The 13,935-nt window shown below is 45.8% G+C and overlaps 1 protein-coding gene across 4 annotated transcripts in view; it reads right to left on the bottom strand.

Annotated features, from left to right (window-relative positions):
* ANKRD28 (ankyrin repeat domain 28) overlaps positions 1-13,935 on the bottom strand; it is a 730,284-nt gene that overhangs the window by 556,789 nt on the left and 159,560 nt on the right. For all 4 annotated transcript variants that reach the window (XM_086942193.1, XM_086942192.1, XM_086942190.1 and 1 more), the window contains exon 2: positions 10,620-10,703. In XM_086942193.1, the coding sequence (XP_086798319.1) occupies positions 10,620-10,703 (84 nt within the window). The remainder of the gene's footprint in view (positions 1-10,619; positions 10,704-13,935) is intronic.

Here is a 13,935-nt window from a genome sequence, read left to right as displayed (position 1 = left end):
AAGGGACACGAGCACCTACAAAAGGTTGAATAAAAATATATATATATATCTCTATCTATATATATATCTATCCTCCAAAAGTGCCCCGGATCATGAGAACGCCACTCTGCAAGGATAGGAAACATTCCTTTTATTATTGCACTGAACACGATCACAGCCCCAGTTAATTTTAAAACTTCCCAACGCGTTTCATTGCCTCATGCAATTTCTTCAGGGGAAATGGAGAGACACATCAAAAACCCGGCACAGTACTTCAAACAATTTTATAGTTTGTGCTTTTTCCCACAATGCACGATTTTTCTGTTACAAACTGCTTGCTGGATTTAGAAGTACTGGTTCAATCCCTTTTCAATCGGGTCCGGTTTAAATGTCTATAATGCTTTTAACCCATATTTCTTTAAGTTCATAGCCCTCCAGTGGGTTCCAGGGCTGCTTTCATGTTTGTTTTTGGCAATCCTTAGCACTGGCAGGCTGCTCCATTAACAGCCTGTTAGACCTGGCTTCTCAGGCGGTGCATTCTCTGCGGCTCGGAGCCTGCCGCATATAAATCCTCCAAAAGTGCCCCGGATCATGAGAACGCCACTCTGCAAGGATAGGAAACATTCCTTTTATTATTGCACTGAACACGATCACAGCCCCAGTTCATTTTAAAACTTCCCGCCTGAGAAGCCAGTTCTAACAGGCTGTTAATGGAGCAGCCTGCCAGTGCTAAGGATTGCTGAAAACAAACATGAAAGCAGCCCTGGAACCCAGGGATTGAACCAGTACTTCTAAATCCAGCAAGCAGTTTGTAACAGAAAAATCGTGCATTGTGGGAAAAAGCACTAACTATAAAATTGTTTGAAGTACTGTGCCGGGTTTTTGATGTGTCTCCCCATTTCCCCTGAAGAAATTGCATGAGGCAATGAAACGCGTTGGGAAATTTTAAAATGAACTGGGGCTGTGATCGTGTTCAGTGCAATAATAAAAGGAATATATATGTATATATATATTTTTTTTAATTTTTTTTTTTTGCGGGCAAAAATGCACAGCACTCCAGGTTCGTTTTTGTGAATAAACAAGTTTAAGACTTCCACGCTCGAGTGCTGTGCATTTTTGCCCGCAAAATTGAAACTCGGCAGGCACCAAATGGTTAAAAACGGACTCAGGAATATGCTGTTGTGGTTATTGTGCTTTATTAAATTAAATAGTGCAAGCAGCCATTACGCGTTTCAGCCAACGCAGTGGCCTTGATCATATGAGCGCTGATCAGGTGAGTGTGACATTTTTGAATAGTACCAGAGTATCATGTGACCTGCTGTCATCTGATGTACTGCACATGATAAGTGCCAAGTATCACATCCAAAAGAAAAAAACATCAAAACATCATAGCTGCTCAAATGCTAAAACCAGGTGCAACATTTCCAATTTACAAGTGATATTGCAATGTATTAGTCCAATTCGAAATAGACAAATAGATTGAATGATATAATTGGATGTATCATCAACCCCAAAGGTCTGTAATGTTATCACAATGCTTAAATGCATATTTGGTCAAAAAAGCACACACATGTAAATATTACCACAGAATTTTTTTTAAAAATCGATCGATGTTAAAAACATTCTGTGAGCACCTGGAAAATGTGTGCAAAAAAGCAATATTGACAGTGCAAATACATGTTTCAATAGAGCAGCGAATCTGTTATCTATATAAAATATTTTTAAAGCACCTACAATTTCAAATTGGAGTGTTCCAATATCACGCATTATTAAACATGCCCTTCTTAAAATGCATATAGCTGGCAGCGTTTACTGTGAAAGTGCTAAGTGCAAAAAAGTACAAAGATACTATCTGGTATAAACAATAAAACTAAACATACAATTCGTGGAGAAAGCAGCATTACATAGTTAATGTACATCAATTATTCACATGCTCAAATGCAATGATGTACTGACTGTCGAATTTTGAGCCATATCAACCACTTCTGATTTCGGGGAGCCCCCCAGTAAATCATATATTTTTTTTTTTAAACAAGAGTTTCATTGAATTTTCTATCTTCTTCTAGAAAAATAGTTCAGTCAGGGCCAACTAGGGTGACTAGGTCAACAATCGATCTGTGCAAAGACCCCAATAAATAGCTTAAAATCACCAAATATATATATATATATATATATATATATATATATATATATATATATACATACATATACATATACATACACACACACACACACAAGTTAACAAGGAAAGTGACTCTCACTCGCGGGAGGGTTTCAAATCCAAGTCGGTTTTATTTCGCACAAAATCAAGAGAACAGGCGCGTTTCGGCGGTACGCCCTCGTCAGTATCAGGCGGCCGCCATGACGCTACAGTTTATAAACATGATTGCAATAGCAGTTGTTGCACAAGTCTCGCGGGATCTGTCCCGAGCGGGCACCATTTTGAAATCGGGCAAAATCCAAATAACGAATCGATGACAAAAAGAAGTTACACACTAAATCAAGTATGTACATTTTCAAATAATTGAGCCCTCGGATGGGCTTGAGTTAAAGTTTAAAGTGGTGCTGCGGTGGAAAAGTTCATTAAAATTCATAAAGACCACACAGATGTTTAATAAACAAGTAAAACTGTCAACTAAAAAATAATAACCATGATTAGTTTAAGCAAAAGCACCCTGAAAACAGTCCATGTAACATCGATTCATGCCTTTAGTGTCATAGTGCAACAAAAGAAATTGTGAATGAAGACAAAAAATAATTTACAGTATTTACAGGTGTACTTTCAGTTCCTCCCCCATGTGAAGTCTGAAAGGTGTTTTAGTTGATAAATCAATAATATATCGGGACTCAAGTCTCCTTAAGCATTTAGCTCTATCTCCCCCTCTGGGATCTCGAGGCACATGGTCAAGGCAGAAGTAACTCAAGAGTTTACGGTCACTGTGAATGTTGAAATGACGGGCTACTGGGTAATTACTGTCGTTGTTTTGAATTGCCCTCTGATGTTCTAAAATGCTGATTTTGGCAGGGTGTATAGTGCTCCCTATATATATTTGAGTCCGCACGGGCAAGTAAGACAGACCACAAAAGGTGTCATACAATTCATAAATTTCTTGATGGCAACTGGATCGTGTTTCCCAGGTACGGAGTAGCTGAGACCTATCCTGCTACCCGCACAGGCCTTGCACTTATTACATGGATAGAAACGCAGAAAAGCAGATCTGAGCAGGGGAAGAGCGAGACAACAAGGGAACCCAAGATCTACAAGACTAGGTGGAGGCTCCGTGAAGATATCGCTCTCCGTAGCTCCTGTGACCCCAGCAACAGCACAGACCCCAAAATGGCGCCCAGCGCATAAATGGAGGAGATGCAGAGACGGCTGAAAGGAACAACCGAAGCAAGCGAGACACACCTGAGCACCCCCATGTAATGCACAGGTACGAAAATCGGCGAAGACGGGAGGAGGCAGCGGGGGTGTGAGCGAAGGCTGAAGCTTCGGGAAGCGGAGCTGTGGGTTGTGCTGCAGAGCGGCGAGCAGAGACGTGCACTAGCAGAAGGTGCAAGAGAAGGGAGAATGCCGAATAGCGGTACCACTCACCGAGTGCCCGCTTTTTTTGACACCGGAGTTGGGAACTGTAGCAGCACCGAAGCGAAACCGAAAACACCGCCACACGCAGGGGCCGCCATTACCGGAAGTAAAGCGCCAGCGAAACAAACAAAGCCGGATGCGAGACACGCCCAGCTGAACGCTAAGACCGCAGAGAGGCCCAGGGTGCATCAGCCACTGCAAAATCACGGCATAGGAGGTGCGCGAAGGTGGAAGCACCGCGGCAAAGGGCAAAGCTCGGCGCCATCGGACCGGACACCCGCGCGACAGCGGGGGACGGCGGATTCTAATTAGAACTCTTCGCGAAGGTATCTCACGTACAATACAGCTGCACACAGAGGCGACACCTGGGAGGCCGTCAGAGCCAAGCAAGAGATACACCTAAAGGTGAGGCGGCCACAAGTGGAAGAGCGAGAGCGGAGCAATGGCAGTATAATAAACAGGCAGCAGACAGTGCGCAAAGGGGGACAAGGGCAGAGACGGTACCCGCGGCCATCAGCAAGTGCGCTGTAAGGCGGGGAGGCCCATCCGACCACACTCGAACACATAAGCGCACAGGCTGGTGGAGCAGAAACGAGTAGAGCAGAAGCGAGTGGCCAGCGGGCAGTGGCCAGTAGTGAGATCTATTCAGAACTTGACCACCAAAGGAGGGGAAGCAGTAACAAGCAATGGCGCAACATTTGGCTAACTTAGACGACCCCGAGCCCAGGTAAACAGAGGCAAGGGCAAGTGAGAGGGGAACTTTCATCAGCAGCAAAAGAGCCCGCTCAGCGAGCACCAACAACACGACGACCTAAAGTCACAAGGCGGTTGGCACCAGGCCGAGGCCGCGAACGAGACAAAGCACATGCTGGCAGGACTCAAGGCCAAGACTAGAACTAGGTACATCAGAGAACCGAGCAGATATAGAACGCAAGGACTCTAAGCCTCCACACCAAAAGCTACCACTGCGGGCACGCAAGCAGTGACTCAGAAAGGGGGGCGACTAGTGAACTTTCTGTCACGGAGAGGCATCGGAACGATGGCAAACAACGAGGGGAAAACAGTCGGGGACCAAAAGAAGCCCAAAATAGACTCCATGGGTTCCCCCATGAAAACAAAAAGGCGAAACAGTCACCCTGGAGACCATCCTAAAGAGAATTAACGAGGGGAAAGAGGTGGCGAAGGAAACAAAGCTAAAAGGTGGAGAACATGCAACTGGAACTGGCTGCGATACGAGCAGATCTCCATAGAACCAACTTAAGAATGGAAGCCGCAGAAGGAAGAATTAGCTCAGTGGAGGACGCTACCAAAGAAAACACCAAAGCCATAACGGAATGCCAGAAGGCCACGAAGGCCATACAGAGGCAGCTAGCCGAACAAGACGACAGGGCCAGTAGAGGCAATATAAGGATCCTGCTCGTGCCGGAGGGGACGGAGGACAAGGCGGGCTCGTGTGCGGCAATGCTCGAGGAGTTGATCCCCAAACTCACAGGAATTAGCTTTGGAAGACAGTTGAAGGTGCAGAAGGCATACAGGGTGCCGGCAGGGAAGCCAATGACAGGCAGAGGCCCAAGACCGATCATATGCAACCCACTGAAAGCGTGCCAGACCGATGCCATTTTTGCCTTCGCGAGGAAGAATCAGACCCTAACATGGTCAGGCTCCAAGATCGTGCTTACCCAGGACTATTCAAAGCCAACTGTCGAGATCAGGAAGAGGTTTCTGGCTCTCAGAGAAACTCTGCGGAAAAGAGGCGCCAGTTTCAGCTTTATTGGTCCAGCCCGGTTCAAAGTCACAGACAAGTGGAAAACAATGGTGTTTGAGAGCCCGGGAGACCTAAGACGAAACCTGCAGGGACCACCAGCCGAAGACAGGGAAGAAACAAAAAACCCTGGAGGGGCAAAAAGAAGTGCCTCCCCGGGCCTGTCGGGACAATCAGAGTAGATCCCCCCACACGCAACACGCAACAGGGCAACGTATCTACCTCAATGACCAAGCACATTCGGAACGGGAAGCAACTCAACCAGTTGGAAGGACCAGCATCTCAGGCCATATAAAATGAACCGCAACGGACAACTACGGCAAGCTGATGAAGCAAGGTACGAGAAATAGGATGGCGTTACCCAGCTTGCTAACACGCTGCACCATATCTTGGGATTGGGATGGACTACGATACAAACAATGAACACAAACTCTACCTCAGGGACGTTGCGGCGCAAAGGAACTTTGTCGTCGCACACTCACTCAGCAAGTAAGTGGGGAGGAGGACGGGAGGGGGGGGGACGGGGAGGGCCGGGGGGACGGGGAGGGCCGGGGGGAAGGGGGGGTGTGGGGAGCACATGCATGGGGCTACTTCTCTTCACTATCTTCTACACTATTCTTTCGATTCTTTCACTTCTATTTCTACATCCACATCGAGGAGCCGCAAGGGGAAGCTTAAGCGCAGGCACAGACAGATGACACAAGCACCAAGAAAGGGTGGCCACAGCAAAAACAACGAGACAAGGCCACATAGTCCGCAAGCCTTGAAACCACACAAATGACGCACAACACCCAAACTAACATCCTAGCGGACGTTAATATGGTATCACTGAACGTCAAAGGCCTTAACAGTCCAGTGAAAAGGAGGAAGGTGCTCGACTACCTCAGGAAGCTTAAGGGAGACATATTTGTTCTACAAGAGACAAGACTAGAAGCCGAGGACATAAAGCGCCTCAGAGCAAGCTGGGTAGCAGATGTTGTGGGGTCGCCAGCACAGAACAAGAAAAAATGGGGTGGTGACAATAGTCAGTAAGAAGTCTAAACTAACAGTAGTAGACACACAGGCAGACACCCAAGGGAGAACCCTTCTTACCAGCCTAAGGAGGGCGGGAGAGACAATACACATGGCTAACATATATGGCCCCAACACGGACGACAAACATTTCTGGGAAGGAATAGGAGCGCAGCTACACACCCTGCCACTAGACGACCTTGTGGTGGTTGCCGGAGACATGAACTAGGTCCCAGACCCAGCGATTGACAAACACCCCCACAGACCGAGCTCAACTACACACGGAGGCAACATCCTAAAGAACTTATGCTTCAAGCTCAGCCTGAAAGACCTGTGGCGTCTATGCAACCCAGACGCTCGAGAATACACCTTCTACTCCAACCCCCACAACTCCTATAGCCGAATTGACTACATCCTCATGTCGGAAACACACACCCACCTCATAGACCACACAGAAATTGGCCCTAGGACTATTTCAGACCACTCGCACATTAGCCTAACATTAACAGGGAAGCACAATGAAAAACCAAACAGAAGGTGGCGCTTCGACGATAGTCTACTCAACAACACATCTGCGAAGCGGAGATTGAGGCGGCTATAAGAGAATACTTAGCAATAAACGACACTCCAGAGACAGACAGAGGAATCCTATGGGACGCTCTGAAAGCCACAGTAAGAGGGACCGTCATGACAATTAAGGGTAGGATGAACAAAGATAGGAATAAAAAAATTGCTGACCTAGAAAAAGAAATTAAAAGCCTAGAGAACGGCCACATAGCCAACATAGAGGATAAGAACATGCCTAACTAAGCGGAAATACGAACTCAACAGAATCCTGAGCGAGAGAGCAGGGACCTGGGTCAACAAATACAAATCAGTCAACCTGTGTACTGCAAACAAAGCAGAGAAAAACCTAGCATCCTACCTGAAGGGAGACAAACAGCACACGATTGGGGCCATTAAAGACAGACACAATAAGTAACAGACTGCAAACAAGGACATTCTGGAAGTCTTTAGAGACTTCTACGAGAAACTATACACAAAAGACGACACACTAAACTAGGATGGAGGCAAAGAACTACTAGGGGGAATAGATACTCCAACCCTATCAGAAAAGGAACGAGATATACTCGACTTAGCCATAACAGAGGATGAAATAGGGAGAGCCACGGCTAGCCTGAAAGAAAACAAGGCACCGGACCCAGATGGCTTTACGGCTGGCTTCTACAAGCAGTACTTACACATCCTCAAACCGACCATGCAAGAAGTATTCACGGGTTGTGTCCAAAACGGACGCATGACACAGTCAATGGCAGAAGCAAATATCATAGTCATACCGAAGGAGGGGAAGGACACTAGCGAGGCAAAGAACTTCAGACCAATCTCTCTCATAAACGTAGACTGTAAAATATACGCAAAAATACTAGCTACGAGACTGAACGCTTACCTACCGAAACTCATGCACAACTCTCACGTAGGCTACCTCAAAATCCGGATGTCCCACGATAACACGAGGTTATTATGCCACATAAACCATTCCTCCAAAAGTAGCAACGCAGCTGTTTTGATTGCCGTAGACGCGGAGAAAGCATTCGATAGGGTGTCATGGCCATTCTTGGATCAATGCCTGGGGAAATTTGGGCTGGGAGCCAACTTTAGGAAGATGGTAATGGCACTCTACAAGGACCCCAAAGCTCGGGTGGTTGTAAACGGAGGCACATCAGAAATACTTAACCTAGGCAGAGGAACCAGACAAGGATGCCCTCTTTCACCAGCCCTTTTCCTGCTAGCGATAGAACCACTATTGACTATGATCAGAACCAATAAAGACATTGCAGGAATACCGGTAGGGGAGGAAAACTTCAAACTAGCGGCATACGCAGATGACGTACTAATAGTCACAGAAGACCCAGAGAGATCCATCAAAGCACTGATGGACACAATAGAGCAATATGCCCAGGTCTCGGGCTACAAGCTAAATAGGGATAAATCGGAATGCAAACCACTGAACATACACACAACAAAAACGATGCTAGGCTCGTCCAGGTTAACATGGCAGCAGAAGCCCATAAAATATTTAGGCCTCCTCTTCGAGAGGGACCTAAAAGCCACACTAGAACACAACGAGCAAGCCACACTCCCGAAAATTAAGAACAGAGTAGAAGGGTGGTCTCCCAAATGCACGACGTGGTGGGGGAGAGTGGAAACGATTAAAATGATGCTGACACCGATGGTCAACTACATGCTGTGCATGCTCCCACTAAGAAACACGGAAAACTTCCACAAAAAACTTGATAAAATGCTGAACAACTTCCTGTGGAGGGAGAAAAAGCCCAGAATAAGTCTTCACAAGCTGAGACTGCCAAAAGATCTGGGAGGCCTTAACTTAACAAATTTCAAAAGATTCCAGGAAGCATGCATTGCCAGACAGGGCTAGACCCGAGACCAGAATACACCCCAGCATGGCTCACGCTAGAGCGGGGACTTCTAAAGGGCATGAACCCAATCAGCCTTCTCACAGCCTCCAAACACCCAGCGGTCAAGGACAACCCAGTCCTTAAGAATACAAAAATAGCGCTACTTAGGGTGGACAAAATGATGGAAACGGGCATAAGGAAGAGTCAACTCGAGTCCATCTGGTATAACCCTACAATAAAGTATAGGGACAAGACTCTGAACATGCCCTCTTGGTATAGACGCGGAATATCCACGGCCAATGACCTTCAGAAACAAGGCACGCACCTTACTTTCGACACACTAAAGGAAGAGCACAACTTACAGAGCATAGAACTATACAACTTCCTGAAGATCAAGGTAGCTATAAGGAAGGCTAACCTGAAGGGCCCAACAACCTCGCTCATACATCACGCCGCCAAACTCAACACACTAGGCCACCAAATAGCACACCTCTACAGAGTCCTCAGTCCCAAATCAACCAAACTCAATGACAAAATCATGAACTTTTGGGGTACAGTAGCGGGTAGGGGACTAAGTGAGGGCGAGAAAGCTAACCTATGGAGATCCACAACTAGGAGAAAGGTAACCAACTTTAAACCAGACCAAATTCTGGCTAATACATAAAGCCTACTGGACACCAGCCCGCCCAGCAGGCATGGGGATCCGGGAGAGCGACACATGCTGGAATTGTGGCAGGGGGGGAGGGAACCTAGAACACCTACTCTACAGCTGCCCCAAGATTAGGGAGTTCTGGGGGAAAATTGAAGTGCTAATTAACGAGATTATAGGGATAACCATCCACATAGACTTCCAGAGCCTAGCACTAGGTTTCACCTCCTCAGTAATCGCGACCAAAGAGGACCGCGACTTATTTGATCTACTGCTGACAGCGGCGGTCAAAATGGTTCTAAGTAATTGGAAAGACACAGCAAAAGCCACGCCAAAAGCATGGCTGAACTGGATCACCTTTCTACGAGCGGCTGACAACATAACAGCGACATACACACCAAAGACACACAGGCAGTCGAACATGTGGGGATCCCTAGATCGCTACCTAGCATCGCACAAACCTCCATAGGCAACCTAGCCAGTCCTGTGCGCATAACACAATTACAACCAGCACCTGCTCCTTGATCTTTCCCTATCTCCTCTCTCCCGGGGCGAGGGTCCAAAGAAGAAAACCAAGCATAACGAAGGGGTGGAAGACGACATCGGAAATCTGAACTGGAAGACCGGAAATCGGACCAACGTCAATACGACTGGAAACAAACAGTTATGTTTCTCCCCCCCTCCCATTCCCCCCCCCCCCCACCCCCATCCCCCACTCAGCCCTGGCATCTTCATTCATCTGGTGACCACTGGCAACCACTGTATAACGTGAAAATACAGGTGGGAGCAGTGACAAGAAGAGTCTAGCTCTACTTCCACAAACCCCCTAGAACATTTCAACAGGCCATAATTCAGCAGCGGTCAGAACCCTGATCAACTGAAGACTAGAACTTGCCAGCAGGCAGTGCCATCTGCAGAAACTTCAACCTGAAACACAACACCATATTGTAGGCCTAGCGAGAAGAAAAGTATCAGCCCACAAGTTGGCCTTTGTTACCTTTCAGTACCAGGATTCAGGGACCTCCTCATCAATATAATGCTACCCAATGTCTGTTACTCCACCTGCCATGACATTTAATATACATGCATTTAGGTTTCATCTGGCTAGTAAGGAGAGATTTCTACATATTAATCGGAATACAGCACTGTCACTTAATCATACTAAATGTAGTCCTCATTGCCCACTTACAGAATGGGGTAAACACCCAAACTCACCTGAAAGTTGACATCCTCCTTCTTAAATATAAGTGCCCGGATTTCATCAGGGTCCCCACTGAATATGGCCTGCACCAGCGGAGGCTGCAAGAGAAAAGGTAAAAGAAAATAAAGAAATGCTGTGAACTGCAAACAGTTACGTGGACACAGTAAACAATATACCACAGGACACCTGATTTGGCATCGCTTTAGTGTAAAAGTGACAGCGCGTAGGACAATAGGCCCCTTCATCACAGCCACGCACCACAATCTATTTTTCATTTCACAGCCTATCATTCTGCATTTCAATACTTGTGTTTTGGATAAATACAAATAATTTTCAAGAAAAAAACGACTTTAAAAAGGGTGGCGTAATCACTTTCACATTAGCAACCTATAAACACAGCGAATAGAGACAAGTAAGACATGCAACAAAAAAAATGACAGCCCTTGGGAAAACACACAAAACAGGAGGAAAGAGCTGAAAAAGGGAAACCCCATAAAAAATACACAACACAGAAAAAGCCAACAAAAGGAATAACCATCCATTATAAAGAAAAAAATAAAAGAAAATCACACAAGAGTGGAGGTGGCCTCCCCATTCATAAGTCCTGCATCAAGGTAGGCAAGAATACTCAACTCACACACATCAATTTTCTCTCCACAAATAGGTGGTCAGCTTCCATTTCCTCTTCAGGCCTCCGGCACGAAACAAAGCCTTCTCCTACAAACTCTCAGACTTCACCACCTCACCTGATTCACCCATAGCACCTTCCTCGGCAATCTACACCACCCAAACTGTGCAAGCAGGATTACAAAACAGACATCCTCAGCAACATTGACGTACTCAACATGGTTATTTTATTTATATCCCGCTTACTACCCACAAGGTAATGAAGCACTTTTCGGCAAGTAGCACGCTATTCCAGAACCCAAAGTGGATTAGTGGTGGATTACTATAGGGGAATTCAAGTTGTGAATTCGAGCGGTGGACATGCGAGTCTGTTAGATAGAATTAATATGATAAAGGAGTGATAGAGACAGGAAGAGTCTAGAAAGTGTTATTTGGTAAATCATAGTAGCAAAATGAAGTTTGGGACACCAGTCAAAGGAGTACAGATGAGGCAAGTAATAACGAGTTATTAGGTAGATCATTATAGTACAATGAGATTTAGAACAAGCATTTACAATGCAATGGTTTTGCCTTTGTTAAAGTTTGAGCTATTGGCATTGCTCTTGACAATATTTTTATTTATGTTTTTTTAACATAAATAAATGGCATTGTCATTTACAATGCCACTAGCTTTATCTCTCGCAAATGACACCCACAAACACCCACAGAGAGCCCCCCCAACACACTCAGAGGCCTCCCCACACACACACCCATACAGAGCCCCCCACACACACAGCCACACAAAGCCCCCCCCCACACACCCACAGAGCCTCCCTACACACTGCGAGCCCCCCCACACACTGCGAGCCCCGCCCACACACTGCGAGCCCCCCCACACACTGCGAGCCCCCCCACACACTGCAAGCCCCCCCACACACTGCAAGCCCCCCACACACTGCAAGCCCCCCCACACACTGCAAGCCCCCCCACACACTGCAAGCCCCCCCACACACACTGCAAGCCCCCCCACACACACTGCAAGCCCCCCCACACTCACTGCGAGCCCCCCCACACACACTGCGAGCCCCCCCACACACACTGCGAGCCCCCCCACACACACTGCGAGCCCCCCCACACACACTGCGAGCCCCCCCACACACACTGCGAGCCCCCTAACACTTTACAATGCAACGGTTTCGCCTTTGCAAAAGTTAGAGCTATTGGCATTGTAAATGACAACATTTTTATCTATGTGTTAGATTTGGCATCGGGTGCCTGGGAGAGCACAAAAGCAGTAAGTGATTTCCACCATGTCCCGTTTCCTTAAAGGGCCATTTTCGACTACTGGAGGTCACAAAAATATATCCAGACATGAAGGAAAGTTACTTTTCATTGTGTATTACCCTGCCGTAGGAATTGCATTCACCAGGGGGCCCTTGCTATTTTCGAATATGGTCACAAAAATATATCAAGACATGAAGGTATATGAAGACTAGGACAATACGCATAGGAAAAATACTAACAAATACTGTCTAACAAACTTTACCAACCTCCTTCCATTGCCTTCATTACACAAGACAGCAAAGCCTAGAATCAAATATTGGCAGCACCCGGACAGGCAAATACAGATTACGCATACAAAAAGATTAAGGACGTTTATCAAGATACTGCTGTTCTCTCTGCCCCAAACATCATTATTGTGTTTCCTGTAAGCGTAAGCACTACACTGGTGAATTAGTGCATGAAGTATAAAGTGGACAGAAAGGTATTGATTGGGCAGTGTGGCAAAAAAAACATACATTGGAAGTGTATTATTGTATTGACTCAATGCCTATAATGCGTTGCCTGCTTAAGAGAAGCCATGATCACAACAAAAAATATCACAAACATCCTACTTATAAGAAGTTCACGACCAACAGTAAAAGAAGTACAAGGATTAAAAAATGCAAGGCTGGACACAGTATGACCCCCTGTGCCCTCCTTGACCAACACCACCTTTACTTGTGGGATTCATATGAACTGAGCTCTGGGCACAATGTATAAACATGTATTAACATGGATGTGTAACAAAAATGAACATAAAAAAGGAAATACCGAAACTAAGTTATTCCCAAAGACTCCGCACCTACAAGGCACTTTCTTACTAAACATTACGTGCTCTGTCCAAAAGTCGTGAAAATACTAGCAACAATCACACTTCTGACTGCCAACCGTAGGTAGCGAGTAAAATGAAAGACAGCAGTGCATGTTCAAATCTTGGCACCACTTGCCCCAAAATCTATACTGACAGCATCATTAATATATTACAGGCAGTTTGAACAATTTATATGAAGAGTATCCAGTCAACAATTTAATGGATAAAGCATATAAATTAGGGCTATGCTGATGTAAACATGGTTATCTCTATAGCAGGTTACCAGCCATCCCCATTGTGGCCCTCTACTATGCATTACTCAGGGTAGCAATACCAGACCATGTAAATAATGACAGTAGTACAATAAAATCAAAAAGAATGTAGGAATTGAGAATTTCTTTGACATCAAGGAACTGGATAAAGTGTCTAGGCAACACATTTGAATAAAATAAACACATAAATATACTCTTCTCCATAAGCCTTTTCCTTCAGCATAAAAAAAGCCTTCCATTCAACTTGTTACTCAGGCTAGCAATTGGAACGCATAAAACACTTACATAAGGCACATATTAAGAAAACTACACAAACTA

Source organism: Lissotriton vulgaris, chromosome 10 (genome assembly GCF_964263255.1).
Source record: "Lissotriton vulgaris chromosome 10, aLisVul1.2, whole genome shotgun sequence".
NCBI classification, from domain to species: domain Eukaryota; kingdom Metazoa; phylum Chordata; class Amphibia; order Caudata; family Salamandridae; genus Lissotriton; species Lissotriton vulgaris.
Note: the sequence above shows the minus strand (reverse complement) of the source record. Positions and strands in the feature narration are given on the sequence as shown.